General features: G+C 42.5%; 1 protein-coding gene across 1 annotated transcript; it reads left to right on the top strand.

Moving 5' to 3' along the window:
• The first annotated feature begins 641 nt into the window (after positions 1 to 641).
• LOC113036476 (extracellular calcium-sensing receptor-like) lies at positions 642 to 3,558 on the top strand. Its single transcript, XM_026192855.1, has 5 exons — positions 642 to 920; positions 1,030 to 1,854; positions 1,958 to 2,179; positions 2,300 to 2,423; positions 2,654 to 3,558. The coding sequence occupies exons 1-5, from the start codon at positions 669 to 671 to the stop codon at positions 3,556 to 3,558; spliced, it is 2,328 nt and encodes a 775-aa protein (XP_026048640.1). The 5' UTR covers positions 642 to 668.
• Positions 3,559 to 18,846: the final 15,288 nt, after the last annotated feature.

Here is an 18,846-nt window from a genome sequence, read left to right as displayed (position 1 = left end):
GTGATCTTCAAAACTGAAAGACTATGGATAACTTATACATTATCTAGCTAAAGAGTTTTCTAAAGTCTCTTTCAAATTTCTTTATGATTAATGTGCATTGCAAAAGTAGTTTTAGACACTTTTCGATACAAGATAGTTTACTGACATTTAACAATACGTGTAAAGCATTACTTTCCTGATTCCAAGTTTGCCAATCTAAGATCACTGAGCCCTTTGGGAAATTATAGCACATTGGCTACATGTAATACTGTTGTTATAAGAACTGTGCTCTCATGCCTATATGGCAATGCAGTGCAAACATGCAAAGAGGTATCCTCCTATTTCTGTGTGTTCTCAGCACGAACACAGTATCTGGCTGTGAACTTTTTGGCAGGTTTGATATGCCAAGTTTGTTTAAGGAAGGTGACATAATGATCGGAGGAATCTTCCCAATTTTGATCAAACAGATACTCAGCACCTCTACATTTGATAAGGAGCCGCCTAAAGTGCAGTGTGAAGGGTATGATTTAACACAAATGGCTTTTTCATATGTCATGCATGTATGTTTATTTGTGTTTTAATTCTTGACATTGTACTTTATATACATGTGAAGCAATAGCTGGGTTACTTTGATCAATCACTAAAATGTCCTTAGATTTGACCTGCGAATTTATCGATGGACACAGGCAATGTTATTTGCCATTGAAGAAATCAACAATGATCCTGCTCTCCTTCCAAACATATCTCTTGGCTATAGGATCCTTAACTCATGCGCATCTCCTACAAATGCTCTACGTGCTGCACTAACACTGGCTAGTGGAGCAGAGGAGGTAGATGTATCTTCTCATTGCCCTCCAGCTATATCTGCCCTTATTGCAGAGTCTGGGTCATCTCAGTCAATAGCTGTGGCTGGAATTCTTGGACCCTTTCATATGCCAATAGTAAGAGATAAAGTTTTTTATTTTATGATGCTAAGTGATATTGGTTTTATGGCATTGTATGACGTAACATTGCATGTACACTCTTTCTGTGTTCTATTCTCTTTTATAGATCAGCTACTTCTCAACGTGTGCTTGTCTGAGTGACAGAACTAAATATCCTACATTTTTTAGAACAATCCCCAGCGACTATTTCCAGGCAAAAGCTTTGGCTGCACTGGTCAAACATTTTGGATGGCAGTGGATTGGAGCCATACAGTCAGACAATGATTATGGACGTAATGGAATTCTTGCTTTTAAGGAGGAGGTTGAAAAGTTTGGGGTTTGTGTTGCTTTTGTTGCATCAGTTCTACGCACGTACACAAGAGATGAATTTCTAGAAGTTGTGGAAATAATTAAACAGTCGTCTGTCAAAGTAATTTTAGCTTTTTCTGTTGATGGTGATTTTTATCCTTTGATGCAAGAGATTGTGAACCAGAACATTACAGGAATTCAATGGATTTCTTGTGTGGCTTGGATAACATCATCTCGACCATCCACGCCTGAAATGTATAGATCCTTTGGTGGAACAGTGGGATTTGTAATGCAGAAGATGGCTATTCCTAAGCTTAATCACTTTCTTACAAGTATTAGTCCTTATACAGATCCAAATGCACCTTTCGTGAAGGATTTCTGGGAGATTATCGTGGGCTGCACACCTGTTTTGCCAGGGGTACATGCATCTACTGAGGACACAACGAAAAGATGTACAGGCAATGAAACATTAATGAATTCCGAGAATGATTTCTTCAATGTCACAGAGCTCAGAGTGACCTATAATGTCTATAAAGCGGTTTATGCTATTGCACATGCTCTGCATCAGCTGGTATTTTGCCAACCAGTTGGAGCACAAACAGTAAAGCGATGTTTAAACCTGTCAGAAATTCAACCCAAGGAGGTGAGAAATAGTGCACCTGAAAGCTACAATCGTTGAAATTGTTTAAACAAAACCAATAATTGAATATTTATATGTATCTAATGCATTATCTTTTCCTCTCTAGGTCAGTAAAAAATTACAAAGGGTGAATTTCACAAATCAGTTTGGTGATGAGGTGTTTTTTGATGAGAATGGCGATCCTCCTGCTTCTTATGATGTCATTAACTGGCAGTTGATAAATGGAAAAGTGCAACATGTGACACTTGGTCATTTGACATTTGCTGCAAATGGTGATTACAAGCTCAGCATCGAGGAGGAAAAGATAGTGTGGAGGACAGGGAAAAAAGTAATCATGATGTCTCTGTATTTTACATGCAGTACACTTTTAGTATCTCATCCTTTAGTATTCTCTTGTTAACACATAATCATTTACAGCTACAATATTTAAATATTTCTTTTGTCACAGGTGCCCACATCAGTATGTTCTAATGTTTGCCCAGTTGGAACCAGAAAAGCTCAAATTCGGGGAAAACCTATATGTTGTTTTGACTGTGTACCCTGTGCTGATGGAACTATAGCCAACTCAACAGGTAGACAAGGGATCAATAACAAGAGTGCATGTCCCATATTAAGTTAAAAGTGTACAATTTAACATGCTTGTTTAGTGTCTACATATAACTAATATTTAAAATATTGACTTACTGCATGATATGATTTTATTAAAAGTAATTTTAATTTATCACTATTCCAAGTACAATTGTATATTCTATTAAAATGTTATCTACATACATCACTTACCCTTTCTGTTTATCCTCAACAGGTGCAGCAGACTGCACACCTTGTCCAAAGGAATACTGGTCCAATGAGAGAAAAGATGATTGCATTCCTAGAACTATTGAGTTTCTGAAATATCATGAGCCCATGGGAATAGCTCTAACACTTGTATCCCTGTTAGGGGCCTCTCTCTCCTTGGCCACAATGGTGGTTTTTATCAACTACAGAGAAACTCCTGTGATAAAAGCCAGCAACTTTGAGCTGAGCTCTCTCTTATTATTCTCTCTTTTTCTGTGTTTTCTCTGTCCTCTCACTTTCCTTGGTCGGCCAACAGTCTGGACATGCATGCTGCGCCACACCGCTTTTGGTGTGACATTTGCCCTTTGCATTTCCTGTGTCTTGGGAAAAACCATTGTTGTTGTCACAGCCTTCAAAGCCACATTTCCTGGTAACAACATTGCTGGAAAGTTTGGTCACACACAACAAAGAATCATCATTTGCTCCTGCACTTTGATTCAAATAGTAATATGTGTGTTGTGGCTGAGTTTAAACCCACCTTACCCACATATGTTGTTCACATACAGCAATAAGATTATTGTTCTTGAATGTAATACAGGTTCTCAGGCTTCTTTTTATGCAGTTTTGGGATACATAGGTGTCCTTGCAATCATTTGTTTGATCCTTGCATTTATGGCAAGAAAACTTCCTGATAATTTCAATGAAGCCAAATTGATCACATTCAGCCTGCTGATATTCTGTGCTGTGTGGATTACCTTCATCCCAGCATACATCAGCTCTCCTGGAAAGTTCACTGTAGCTGTAGAAATATTTGCAATTTTGTCTTCAGCTTTTGGCTTATTAAGTAGCATTTTTGCACCCAAGTGTTACATAATATTTCTTAAGCCAGAAAAAAATACCAAGAAACATGTTATGGGAAAAATTATAAACTAAAAAAACAAAAAAAAACAAAAACATTAACCAATTAAATTATTTTGCTATTTTTGTGTTTACATCATGTATTATTACATTAGTAGACATTACGAGTCACTTAACTCATTCACTGCCAGCCATTGGCAGTGAATGAGTTAAACCCATTGACTCATTCACTGCCATTGACGGCTATAGACGTCAATGGCAGTGAATGAGTTAAAATTCTGTGACACATTAAATAACAGAGTTTTGGAAAAATACATACTTATATCTAATTTTTGACTGATAAGGGATTTATAATTAACTTGTGCAGCACGGTGGCATGTTGGTTAGTACTGATGCCGCATAGCAAGAAGGTCCTCCATCAGACCGGGGTCTTTCTGTGTGGGGTTTGTATGTTCTCCCCTTGTTTGCATGGGTTCCCTCTGGGTACTCCGGCTTCCTCCCACTGTCCAAAGACATGCAGCTTGTAGGGATAAGTTAATTGATTAATCCAAATTGCCCATAGTTGTGAATGCGCGAGTGAATGTGAGCACAAACGGTTGTCTGTCTCTGTGTGTTAGCCCTGCGACAGACTGGCGACCTGTCCAGGGTGTACCCCGCCTCTTGCCCTATTACAGCTGTGATAGGCTCCAGCACCCTCCGCGACCCTGAAAAGGATAAGCGGAAGCAAATGGATGCATGGATTACAGTACACTGCAAGATATGTTCTATGCTGCTGAAAGAAATGGATGTATGTGAGTAAATATATTTAAATTTTGTCTATCTAATCATTGACACGCACACACATGCAAAACAATTTAAGAAAAAAAAAACAACTCTTGCCTCCTTTTCACTCTATAACAACATCATAGGTAAGAGACAGTAATTTCCTTTGAATCATCTTTTCCATGCAGTACACTGAGTGCTATTCATAAATGGGAGAGAGATTTTAATAATCATGTTAATAATCCTCTGAGGAGGATTGGAAAGGAGCCATTAAGATAGCTAGATCTACTTTTTCTTGCAACCATTTGTGAAACCCAATACAAAATTTAACCCTACCTATATATAGCTCCTAATGTTTTGCATAAGATTACACCTCATGTTTCCCCTTTTTGTACCAAATGTCCAAAACAAACTGGTACCCTCTTTCATTACTTCTGGAAATGTAAACTAATCAAAAGATTTTTGAGTTCCATATCTCAAGAATTGAGCAATATTTTTAAGAATTAGATCTAAAGGGACTCTGGATATTTTCTTCTTGGTTTACTTTCAAAAGAATCTTTATGAACTTATTTGCAGCGCAAAGTATTAGATAAAATATTGTTTGCTTGCTTGGAAATGTATTCTAATTAACTGGGTCAAGGATAAACGTCCCACTGTTAATTTGTGGTAAGGGGAATTGTCTAAAGTTATTTCTCATGAAAGAGTTGCTGCTATCTTAGGAGAAAATGATAATTTGTCCCTCAATGTTTGGTCTCCTTGTCTTATCTAGTTACCAACTGATTTGTCCTAACTTTTGAGAGGGGCCGGTCTTTAGGGTGCCTCCAGGTAATTAGGAAGTGAGGATGGGAGTTCACTTCTCTATCTTCTTTTTTTAAAAATCTGCAGGTGACTAGACAGTAAATTATTATTATTTTTTTTTGGGGGGGGGGGGGGGGGGGGGGGGGTTCCTAAGTTTTTTTTCTTTCTCTCCACTTTTCACCACATGTGTAGTTGCAAATAACTTTAAAGATAACTGCTGTTTGGCAGTGTGTTTGCATTTATATGTAATGTAGTGGCCCATTACTGGCAATGGCATAGTGCTTTGTACCATCTAGATTTAATACCTATATAGTAAATTATGAATAATTTCAGGAATGTTGAAAAGAACACATAAATAAATGTTGTGCAAATAATTTCTTTATATAAATGTCATAGTAATTTTAAATAAAATCATCTGAAATGTTCATGTTGTGGAGGTATGTAAGGATGACACAAGAGATCCCAATATTTTACTCCAACCAAGGCTGGACTGGGACAAAAAATCAGCCTGGGCATTTTGACTAGAGACCGGCCCACCAGGATAAATGTGACGTCATTCAGGGGTAAAACCGCAAAGGATTCTGGGAACTTGTGGCAAGAGGTACTAGCGCACGCAGGCTTTCAATTGAACTCAGTTACACAGCGATAAAAAGAAACACAAAAAAATGGCAAGAAGCTGCTGTATTATTAACTTTAATAGCCGGTTGCATGACAGCCACGGGAAGCCGACGGGTAAAGTGATCGTTTTTTTAATCGGATTACGTCGTTGAAGAGAATTTTTTTAAGCCATGTTTCCGAAGTAAGAGCCGACGGATGGTCTGGATATACCAAATATAACGTCTCAGAACACTCCAGCTCACAGGTTAGTCTGCTCCAAGCATTCCCACAAAGGTCAGAGTTTTGTAGTAGTTAATACGTCATTTTTCTTAACATAATTGGTGATCTAGGTTACAAGCAAGTCTGGCGCTGAACAGAAATTGTCGCGCTATGCTCCTTTGTTTATTGTGCATAAATAGTGAATTGCCCTGACACAATGTTGCGTTTCGCTTCTGTTATTATGGTACATTGACAAAAACATATACTTTTACTCACAGGATAAAACAGTTGTTTTGTATCACTAATTGTCCAGTGCGATTACAACATACAATATTATTGTCACTGCTACATTTCTGTAATGCTACCAGAAATTATTTCCACTACTAATTAATTACCGTTGAGCTCAAAGGTTATATTAATAAACTGTTAACGAATGTGTATTTATGACGACGATTTGTGAGACTGGTAAACTTACCTTTGTTCGTACGATGGTCTTTCATTCTACACGGTGCATTTCAAGGTCCTGCACCCATCCGTCGGTAAACTGTACCTGGGCTTGTTGCAGTGACCTGAAGTTACTAAACTTCACGAGTGTATGCACTCACTCCAAGAACCGTATAATTATAAATCTGAGCGTGGTGAAAGTTGGGCAGCACGCTAACGTCTTTTGTCCCTCTGCAGATCCTTACGAGCACACGTGTGCTCGTAAGGATCTGACCCTTTCACTCCTTTGATTTTTTCCTTGTATCTTTTCTTTGTCTTTTCGTCGAGTCTGTCTTTGTACGGACCGGCATTGTTCTCCTTTTGTTTTGTACATTACTTTTTTGTGCGGCAAAGAAAAAACAAGAAGGTATTGGAACTGGAGAATGAACGTTTTGCGTTGCTGCAAATGCTTGCATTTGATGCGGTACATGGATTGTTTTGCCACGAGTTCCCGGCATGCAATGCGCGAAAATCACGTGATTGCTAAACAAGGGGGAGGGTGCATCCGGCCTCCTCGGCTGTAATTGGTCCAGCCCAGAGTCGATCATGACCAACTGGCCAATACAACACCTTTCATTATATATACCCTTCCTAAAAAAAAAAATAAAATCCATCGGCCCATATAAACAAAAAATTACCAGCGGCCCGGTTTGCCCGATGGCCAGTCCAGCTATGACTCCAACTTTAGTCTCGGTGGAACTGGTAAACCAAACGGGTTTAGACGGGTTAATGATCAGGCCATGTGCTGCCAAACACTGAAAAACCTGAAGCAGGTGGGACATGTACTATTTCTCCAAGCTACTGGCCACCAGGATATAATCTAGATATTCAAAATGAAGGACAACCCGCGCAATACCAAGTCAATCAAACGCTGGAAGGTTTGGGCTGCACCCTTCATGCCGAAGGGCATGCACAGAAACTCAAAAAGGCCAAAATCCTCAACGTGCACAAGATCCTGATACCTGATATCCCTGTACTAAATCAATCATAGAAAAAATCAGGGTCACCGCGAGATGGGTGGAATAATCCTGAATTTGGGAAATGGGATAACGATTGTTTTCCGTGACGTTATTTAGATCTTTTCCGTGGTGCCCAAACCATCAGATTTGTGTACCTTGTGTAATGGGGAAGTCCAGGGACTATTCAAATGCTCCACAATGACCAGGTGCTCCATAGTCGCAAACTCCTCCCGAGCGACAGACAGTTTAGTGGGGTCAAGGTGGCGCGTACATGTGCAATTACTGAATCACAGTGTTTGAGAAAGTAGGGACAGTTAGTGAGGGAAACTCAGAAAGCAAACATTAAAAACGTTTCCCAAAGCAACAAAATTAGCATGTACTATGGGCTTGGTACCCCACGTAAAACAGGGTAGTGAAGAAAATGACTCAGCATCAATCAAATATCTGTTAGCAACATCAACCAGTAGTAGGGGAGCACAAAGAAAATCTTCCCCTATTATAGTCACGGAGCTAACGGCAACTACATAGTTCCACCGGATGTCATGAAAACAGAAAAAACTGATGGCATAAAACTACCCTTTTCTGCGGTGCCGCCATGCAGCAATCCCAGACACCATCGATGAGTCAGAGGCCCCCAGAAGAATCGATGGGGGCAAGGGAGATGCCGCCGGTGAGTCAGGAACTATCGTCTGGATGCCGAAGCTCCTAGCAACCAGGAGAATGTAATCTGCTTATTCTTCCAGTAAGTTGTACTTCTTCGTGGCCAGCATCGGGGAGTTGGCAACGCTCGGAGGAAGAGGTGAATGAAGAGGCCTGATATTTGGACTTATTTCTATTTGTAATTCTAGCTCTCTGAGCCAGGAAATGTTGAGCAGGTCTTTCCAACCCCTTTGGGTTGAGCTCGGAGCTTTTCCACTCTCTGACTGGATCACCTGTGTCTCCTCAACTTCATCATCTCCAATATAAAGGGAATAGCTGTTCCATCCAGTCTCTTTCAGATTATCTTCCTCTCAAGAGTGGTAAACAGGCTCAGTTTAGTTGTTTCTTTTTCTCCTGCTTCCATGTCTACTAATGTCCTCTCTACCCATTTTCCCAGTGCTCATTCCTCCTTTGGCTGCAAGAATTGGATTCTTGTTCCTTGCAATAGCTGGTCGTCTCCCTTAATATTCATTAGATACTCACCTCTATAACTTACCTGGTGGCTCATCCTCCAACTATCCCTACTACGTGATATCACAGACCAGTAGACATCCTTGTTCCCTTACAGGATTTTTTTCTGAAAGACAACAAGCATAATGGCTTAATCCTCTCTTTGTGCACAAATGTTCTGCAAAGTCTATCGAATCTTCAGGTTTCTCTTGATCTTCTAAATTTGTGAAATGCCATTTCCTCTCCAGCTTACTGCTTTAAGCTATGTGTTTGAGAATTATACCAGGGAGTCAAGTACTTCTGATTCAGGAACTACAGTGAAAAATAAGGCTGTTTTACATAGTGAGGAGGTAAAATTATTAACAAGATAATCGGCCTCTGTTGGCGTAGCGTTCAGGTAGCTGCTCTTCTCTGTGTTGGTACAGGGCATTGAAGATGATAACAGTGGGTGGATTAAATTCTGAAACTTAGTTACAGCACTTTGAGAAAGACATCTACTGTGATTTAATAATAATAATAATAATAATAATAATACATTTTATTTGAAAGCGCCTTTCAGAACATTCAAGAACACTGTACATGGTAGAATAATAAAAGCAACATAAAAGCAAGCAGTTTACACAATCATAAAAGCATAAGACATAAAACTAATTTAAAATAGCAGAGTGGAGAGGTTATGTGGGATAAGCTATTTTGAACAAGTGAGTTTTGAGTTGGGACTTAAATTGAATTGAATTGAAAGCCTTTATTGTCATTATACATGGTATAACGAAATTGGAAACAGCTCTATAAAAGTGCACATGTGCTTTATAGCACATTATAAAAACTATACAATAATTTAACTATACACTTACTATAAATATAAATACACAGTACAGTGCTGACACAGAGACAGACAGGCAGAGAATTGATGATATTTCAGTGCAGATTGCTTTTGTTCAAGTTTGAGTTGACTATGGTAATGGCTTTGGTGAAGAAGATATCCCTGAGTCTGTTTGTTCTGGCCGTTATGGATCTATAGCACCTGCCAGAGGGCATTAGGTTGAAAAGATGGTAGCCGAGGTGGGTAGTGTCCTTTAAAATGTTTCTGGCCCTACTAAGACAATGGGAGTTGTAGACGACAGACAAGGAGGGCAGGGGGCAGCTGATGAGTTTTTGTGCTGTGTTTACCACCCTCTGCAGTCTCTTCCTGTCTGCCTCCGTGCAGCCAATTCAATTTCAATTCAATTTTATTTATATAGCGCCAAATCAAAACAAAAGTCGCCTCAAGGCGCTTCATAGATACAGAGAACAACCCAACAATCATATGACCCCCTATGAGCAAGCTCTTTGGCGACAGTGGGAAGGAAAAACTCCCTTTTAACAGGAATAAACCTCCAGCAGAACCAGGCTCAGGGAGGGGCAGCCATCTGCTGCGACCGGTTGGGGTGAGAGAAGGAAGAAAGGATAAAAGACATGCTGTGGAAGAGAGACAGAGGTTAATAACAGGTATCGTATAAATGATGACACTGGACGCAGCGTGTTCGGGTGATGTGTTCCAACTTTACTCGTAACCCGGAAGCTCCCCCCACACACAGCCTTATGGGAACAGTAGTCTACCGCTACACCTCATCCTTTTAGCTAAAGACATACTTCATAACGTCTCAAACAGCTCACTAGAACAGAAATGGGGAACATCATGAAACGTGAAAATTATACACATCCCTCATTTGTTCACTTACATTTAAACAAAACACATTGTAAACATCTCTAACAGCTTAACCCATCTTTGAATAGGGCATGAATGGATAACTTCAGAGAATTACACATCCAGTCTTTCAGGAGGTCTCACCACTCGACCAGATCTGGTAATAGTCCCTGTTGGTCTGAGGTGGCTCCTATTTCTCCTCAGAAAACCCCTGTCTGTCTCTACCACATAGGATCTGGGAGCACTGGCAGGTCCAACTACTGCTCCGGTAGTTCCTTCAGTGGTAATCCACACTTTCTGTCCTGACGATAGTTCCGGAAGTGGTCTGACTCTATGTCTGCGGTTGTAGTGTTTTGCCTGCTCACGCCTCCCCTCCTCATCTTTTTTGCGAAAAGCCTGTAGGTCAGGCCACTTTGGCACCAGCTTTGTGAACACTTTAGCATCTTTCATCATCGCTAGTGTTTGATCTACTGCTGGGAGGATGTCTTTCTCTTTTGACTACTGTGTTCAGGGTGTGAGGTCCACACATATTCTGGGGGGCTTTCCTGCTGGTCTGGGGACCACTACCATGCCAGAACACCACTCTGTAGGCTCAGTGACTTTGGAGATAACACCCATTTCTTCCATTCTGTGCAGCTCATTTCTCACTGCATCTCTGAGGGGAAGAGGAACGCGTCTTGGGGCAGATAGGGCTATTGGTACAGCTCCTTGCTCTATCTCAATATGATAAGGCTCCCTCAGCATGCCTAAACCTTTAAAAACGTCTGGGTATGCTGCCCTGAAATCTGTCACAGATTCCGTTACTGTGCTTACTCTGTACACAAGACCCAGAGCCTCACACGCTGGCCTGCTTAGCAATGGCTGTACTAGACCTGACACAAGGTAGACGTCTTGAGAAACACTGCGCCCTTTCACTGCTAGCTGTGCCTCGAAGCAGCCTTTAACATTGAGTGGGTTACTGCCCGGCCCTAGTAACTTCTTTCTGGGTCTCTGCAGCTTACCATCCCTGTCTGGACTGTACAAACCCTCTGGAATAGATGTAACATCCGCCCCTGTGTCAAGTTTAAAATATACATTTTCCCCATTTAACTTGATCTTTTGCACCCAGGGCTGTGACCTCCCAGTCTCTACTTCACCCAAGAACACACAATCCTCGCTGTCTGCATCTTTCTGATTTTCTGTCACTTTGCGTAGTGCTGTAGCTTCACTACTGCGACAGACCGCAGCAAAGTGCCCTTTTTTCTGACATTTTCGACACTGTACCTCTTTGGCTGGACATTCTTTCCATGAGTGTTTGTTCTTGCGACCACAGCAGCCACATTCCTTTCCACTTTGTTTGATTGGCTTTTGTTCTTTCTTCTGCCACATCTGCGTTTTCCCGCGTGTTGTATTTGTCCGTACTGTGTCCATGTTCAGTGTTTTCTCCACTGCCGCGCTGCTGTGAAGTATTGATTGTTGTTTCTTTACCGTTTCGCTCTGCCTAACTTTCTCAATGGCTTTAGCAAGAGTCAACTCTGAGTCCATTTGCAGCAGCTCCGACAGTCTTTTGTCAACTACAATTCTGTCCCTTATGAGTTCGTCTTTGAGTGCTCCAAATGCACAATTTTCTGCAAGTTTGTGCACAGCAGTGATGAACGACTCTGTACTTTCCCCTTCCTGTTGCCGTCTGGAGTTAAACTGTGCTCTTTCAAAAATTACGTTGTGTTTTCCTACATAATGTTTGCCAAATGCCTCTTTGACAGTTGCATATTTCTTTTTATCTGCATCGCACAGTGGTAAAACTGCCAAAACATCAGCAGCAGCGTCTCCCATAGCGTACAGGAGTGCATTAACTTGATACTCGTCTGATTTGTTATCAAGAGCAGTTGCAATGCGAAATCTTACGAACCTTCTGACCCACTTTGGCCATTCGGCAGGATGAGAAAAGTCAAATATTTCTGGGGGTGTTATTTGTACCGTGGTCGCCATCGTGACGTGTGGATCCCTGGCTTCCTCGCGTTCAGAATCCAAGCTTTCCGGTGCGCCGACCTCGTCTCCTCCTTCCGACATGTGAAGCTCGTGCTCGACTGCGCACACGCCCTGTTGCTAGCACCGGTCACAGCCTCGGACACGCTTCACCTGCATGCCGGTCTTGTTCGGGTTACCGATGCGAAAACTTCTCTCGCAGTTAACTGCACTGTACTGTACTCGAAAAAGAAGAAGAAAAAAAAACTGTGGAGACCGCTATTCGCACTTCTGACACCACGTATAAATGATGACACTGGACGCAGCGTGTTCGGGTGATGTGTTCCAACTTTACTCGTAACCCGGAAGCTCCCCCCACACACAGCCTTATGGGAACAGTAGTCTACCGCTATAGGTATGATTCAATGCAGAGAGGTCTATTAACACATAGAGAGTGAGAAAGGTGACTGGAAAGTAAAAACTCAATGCATCATGGGAATCCCCGGCAGCCTATGTCTATTGCAGCATAACTAAGGGAGGATTCAGGGTCACCTGGTCCAGCCCTAACTATAGCAAAAAGGAAAGTTTTAAGCCTAATCTTGAAAGTAGAAATAGTGTCTGTCTCCCAAATCCAAACTGGAAGCTGGTTCCACAGAAGAGGGGCCTGAAAACTGAAGGCTCTCCCTCCCATTCTACTTTTAAATACTCTATGAACAACAAGTAGGCCTGCAGTGGGACAGCGAAGTGCTCTAATAGGGTGATATGGTACTACAAGGTCATTAAGATAAGATGGGGCGTGATTATTTAAGACCTTGTATGTGAGGAGCAGGATTTTGAATTCAATTCTGGATTTAACAGGAAGCCAATGAAGGTAAGCCAAAACAGGAGAAATATGCTCTCTCTTTCTAGACCCTGTCAGTACTCTTGCTGCAGCATTTTGGATTAGCTGAAGACTTTTCAGTGAGTTTTTTGGACATCCTGATAATAATGAATTGCAGTAGTCCAGCCTGGAAGTAATAAATGCATGAACTAGTTTTTCAGCGTCACTCTGAGACAGGATATTTCTAACTTTAGAGAGCAGTCCTACATATTTGTTTAATATGTGCGTTGAAGGACATATCCTGGTCAAAAATGACTCCATGGTTCCTCACAGCGTTACTGGAGGCAAAAGTAATGCCATCCAGAGTAAGAATCTGGTTAGATACCATATTTCTAAGATTTTCAGGGCCGAGTACAACAGCCTCAGTTTTATCTGAATTAAGGAGCAGAAAGTTAGCGGCCATCCAGGTCTTTATGTCTTTAAGACATTCCTGCAGTTTAACTAATTGGTGTGTGTTATCTGGCTTCTCCTCCTTGAATCGCTACCTTATCGTGGTGGAGCGGTTTGTGTGTCTCAGGGATCCCAGGGGCTATGTTGTCTGGGGGCTTTTGCCCCCTGGTAGGGTCTCCCATGGCAAATTGGTCCTGGGTGAGGGACCAGACAAACAAAGAGCGATTCAGAGGAATGGCCTCCCTGATCTGAACCCGAGCGGTGCTTTGTTATTGGACTTCTGTGCTAATCACAGTTTGGCCATAACGAACACCTTGTTCAAACATAAGAGTGTCCATAAGTGCACGTGGCACCAGGACGCTCTAGGCCGTAGGTCGATGATCGATTTTGTAATCGTATCACCAGAACTGCGACTATATGTTCTGGACACTCGGGTAAAGAGAGGGGCTGAGCTGTCAACTGATCACCACCTGGTGGTGAGTTGGATCAGGTGGCGGGGGAGGACGCTGGACAGACCTGGTAGACCTAAACGCGTAGTGAGGGTGTGCTGGGAATGTCTAGCAGAGGCCCCAGTCCGCGAGATCTTCAACGCACACCTCCGGCAGAGCCTCAACAGCATTCCAAGGGAGACTGGGGACATTGAGTCCGAATGGACCATGTTCAGCGTCTCCATTGCCGAAGCTTCTGCATTGAGCTGCGGCCGCAAGGTGGTTGGTGCCTGCCGTGGTGGTAATCCCCGAACCAAATGGTGGACACATGAGGTGAAGGGAGCCACCAGGCTGAAGAAGGAGTCCTATTGGGCTTGGTTGGCCTGTGGGACTCCGGAGGCAGCCGACAGGTATCGACAGGCCAAGTGGAATGCGGCTCGGGCAGTGGCTGAAGCAAAAACTCGGGTGTGGGGGGAGTTCGGAGAGGCCATGGAAAAAGACTTTCGGACTGCCTCGAAGAGATTCTGGCAAACCGTCAGGCGTCTCGGGAGGGGAAAGCGGTGCTCTACCTACACTGTGCTGGCGGAGTGCTGCTGACGTCGACTGAGAAAATTGTCAGGCGGTGGAAGGAATACTTCGAGGACCTCCCTAATCCCACTGACACGTCTTCCGAGGAGGAAACAGAGTCTGGGGATGAGGGGAATTGTGACACCTCTAACATATAAAATAGTTTTTCACTATTGCACCATTCAGAACTGTGCGCGCTAAGAATTCATCAGAACCGTGGTTGAACGATTACACCCGCTCCCTCAGACGCGACTACAGACGCGCTGAAAGGAGATGGAAAAAGGACAGATTGTATGTTTCCTTACAGATTTTAAGGACTTGTCTCTCTGCTTATCAAGAAGCTGTAAAAACTGCAAAAACACAATTTGTCTCAAACTTAGTATCAGCAAACGGTCATAGGCCTCAGGTACTTTTTAACATTCTTAATCGCTTTTTTAGTTTATGTGATAATCCTGGAGTTACTTCTTCACCAAGTATGTGCGATGATTTTTTAGCATTTTTCAATAACAAGATCTTATCGATTAGGGCCCTTGTTTCGTTGTCTGTTGTCTCAGTTCAAAGCCCTCTACCTGTGTGTTCAGCTGTCTTAGAGCAGTTTGATCCCGTCTCCCTTAAGGACCTGACCGCGATAGTTAGTGGCCTAAGATCATCACACTGCCCCTCTGATTCTCTTCCCCCGAGTCTGCTCAAAAACACTTTTAATACTGTTGGCCCTTTTATTCTGAAATTGATTAATACGTCCCTTACTACAGGCTGCGTCCCACTATGCTTCAAACAAGCTGTAGTTCAGCCTCTTCTTAAAAAACAAAACCTGGACCCAACTGTTCTGTCTAATTACAGGCCCATCTCAAAGCTTCCTTTTCTATCTAAAGTTTTGGAGAAAGTGGTCTATCTACAGTTGCAGGCACACCTCGATTTTAATATGATCTCAGAAAAATTTCAATCTGGTTTTAAATCATTACATAGCACTGAGACAGCACTTTTAAGGATTTTTAACGATATTCTCTTAACCATGGATTCTGGCAGCCCTGCTGCCCTTTTACTGTTGGACTTGTCAGCAGCTTTTGACACGGTTGACCACGACATCCTGTTATCACGGCTAGAATCGCATGCTGGCCTAAAAGGATCTGCCCTTCAGTGGTTTCGCTCCTACTTGACAGAAAGGTTCTTTTATGTCAATATGGGCCCCCACAACTCCAAATTAGCTCCTCTTAAATACGGCGTTCCTCAAGGCTCTATTTTGGGTCCCGCCCTCTTCGCACTCTATTTGCTGCCATTGGGCTCCATCTTCTCGCGGTACAGCATTTCATTTCATTGCTTTGCGGATGATCTACAGATTTATCTACCTTTAAAATCAGGATCAGATCAACCGCAGCTCTTATTACGCTGCCTTGACGACGTTAAACAGTGGTTATCATTAAATTTTTTACAGCTAAATGAAAACAAAACTGAGGTTGTCATTTTTGGCAATTTCAATCATATCGACAGCACGTTGGGTACCCTCTCCTCGTATTGTAAAACACATGTAAAAAACCTCGGAGTTTACATTGATGGTTCTTTTAAATTGAATAAGCAGGTGAGTGCAGTAGTTCAGTCCTGTTTTTTTCAGCTAAGACAGCTAGCCAGGATAAAGCCATACCTTCCGGCTGACGTCTTCGAGCGTATCATCCACCTTTTTCTTACTTGCAGATTGGACTACTGCAATTCATTGTATTATGGCCTAGATCATGCCACCATCCATCGCCTTCAGATGGTTCAAAATGCTGCTGCTCGCCTGCTAACCTGTACCAAACCGAGAGAGCATATAACCCCAATTTTAGCCTCTTTACACTGGCTCCCTGTCCCCTACAGAATCCAATTTAACTCTTACTTTTTGTTTTTAAGTCACTCAACGCCCGAGCCCCCCCCTACTTGTCAGAGCTCCTCTCTGCCTATGCTCCAGGAAAACCCACGAGATCTAGTTCAAAACTATTGTTGTCCATTCCACGGACTAACCTCAAATCTCGTGGTGATAGATCCTTCTCTGTGGCAGGTCCCAGACTTTGGAATAGTCTCCCCTTTAATATTAGATCTGCTCAAACTCTTGAGCAATTTAAATCTTTACTAAAGACACACTTTTACGCTCTGGCTTTTAACACATTATGACCCAAGCATTTTGGATTTATCTGAATTAGTTAGTATTGTTTCAATTCTTCTATTTTATTGTTTCTATTGTTATTATTGTATTACACTGTAGTTTTTAATTTTATTGTTATTGTTAAGCACTTTGTGCAGCATCGGCTGTTGGAAATGTGCTATATAAATAAATCTGACCTTGACCTTGACCTTGACCTTCTATAAAACAGAAATAACACTGAGAAAGGTTATGTTTTATCAAAACAATTTATTTACAAATATATGAAAAAATAAAATGTACATAGTGAAACATTTATTCACAATGAATAATTCACTTTTGTGTGGTAATCATTATAACACTTTCCGGGATGCAAGGGCACACAACAAGACTTGCACCACATTTTTGTCTCACTGCGCAATCCCTTACGTGCGCAAACCCTGCACCTCCTTGCAGGTCTACTTTTACTGCTGGTGGGCTTCAGTTTTCACTGACCAGCTGCCCGAGGTTGTATTCTAGCCCCTCCCATTGAAAAACGTAATTGACGTCTATAGACGTCAATGGCAGTCAACGTAAGTTTTTCAATTGACGTCTATAGACGTCAATGGCAGTCAACGTAAGTTTTTCAATTGACGTCTATAGACGTCAATGGCAGTGAATGAGTTAACTTTGTCCGTGACCTTCCTCCTAAGCCTCTCCTCGGAGTCCGCTGGGTCCATGTCTGGCGGGATTATTCTGGGAAAGTACGGGAGGGAGGACCCAAATGCTGGACTCTGTGTGCTTAGCAGTGCGTTTATTTACAGTGCAGTAGATATTCACATTAACCATCCCCATGAGTTTCCCTGACTCCTGTGCTGTGTCTTCCTTCCCAATAAGTCTGTGTCTTGTGCTTTCCGCTTCCATGTGTCTGCACTGCTCGTGCTCGCAGTACTCGGGTTTTCCATGCTACTCCTGCAGGAAATGATAGAAGCGGCCATCAAGACACTTAACTACTGCGGGCATACACACACTAGACTTGACACTAAACAACACTGACATGGAGTCTCACGCAATAACCCCGTGTTGGTGGAGGCTTCACCACGCCATTAAGTAGTTCCGGCCGCCCACGCTGATGCACAGAAGGTGTGTCGCATCCTCCTCGGTCGTGGCCAGCCATCCTCAGGCCTGACTGTGCCTGTAGCACATTTCAGTACATTGGCTACAGCCACAGCCACACACACACCTCCCTATACATACACACATGGACAAACCCCCAGACAGTAGAACAGTGCACACACATCTTCACAAAACATAAAAAAGGCGAACAACTGCTCATGGACCCTGGGTCGCTCAGACCCAGGTCCCTGACAGTTTGTACCATCTAGATTTCATACTAGATGGTACAAAGCATTATGAATCATTTCAGGAATGTTGAAAAGAACACATAAATAAATGTTGTGCAAATAATTTCTTCATATAAATGCCATAATAATTTTAAATAAAATCATCTGATATGTTCATGTTGAGGAGGTATGTAAGGATGACACGAGAGATCCCAATATTTTACTCCAACTTTATTCTCGGCAGAACTGGCAAACCAAACTGGCGTTTAGATGGGTTAATGATCAGGGCATGTGCTGCCAAGCGTGAAAAAACCTGATGCAGGTGGGACATGTGCTGTTCCTCCGAGATGCTGGTCCCCAGGATATAATCTAGATATACAAAGCCCATATTCTGTGGGCACAGAAAAGGACAGCCCACACAATACCAAGGCGATCATGGCTCAAGAGTTGGCAGTTCGTCTTGTAATCGGAAGGTTGCCGGTTCGAGCCCTGGCTCGGACAGTCTCGGTCGTTATGTCCTTGGGCAAGACACTTCACCTACTGCCTACTGGTGATGGCTGATGGCGCGATATGACAGCCTCACATCTTAGAATAGAAGTTCCAATTCCCAGGGTCTGATCCCCAGTAGGTGTATCGCTGAGTGGGGAAAAATGGTTGGACACATGAACAGGTTGATGGGGCATCTGTTTAAGACTATGCTTCCTCTTTACCGTCACCCAGCCAGCCTGTTTCCCTGGCTGCTTGGGATAGTCTGCTACAGGGGACTGGCTAGCTATGTGGTTTTCAAGGGTGTGAAGCCGAGTCTCCAATTCATTGATCATGGCCTCCAGAGTTAAAAATAGGTTACATTTATTCCAAGCAACATAATTGCTAGAGGCTGAGGAGTAACTAAACATCTGACACAATGAGCAGGAAAGTGCAGGCGGGACAGGTGAAGAGGCCATGGTGATAGCAAGGTGGCTACGAGCTAAAATAAGCTAGTAAAACCCTAAAGACAAGAAAAAAAGAAAAAAGAAACCCTAAAGACAGTGAGTGAATACTTTGACTATAAATTAGCAAGTGACT

The sequence above is a fragment of the Astatotilapia calliptera genome, chromosome 14 (genome assembly GCF_900246225.1).
Source record: "Astatotilapia calliptera chromosome 14, fAstCal1.2, whole genome shotgun sequence".
Lineage (NCBI taxonomy): Eukaryota > Metazoa > Chordata > Actinopteri > Cichliformes > Cichlidae > Astatotilapia > Astatotilapia calliptera.
The sequence above is the reverse complement of the archived record's forward strand: the minus strand, read 5'-3'. Positions and strand labels throughout refer to the sequence as shown.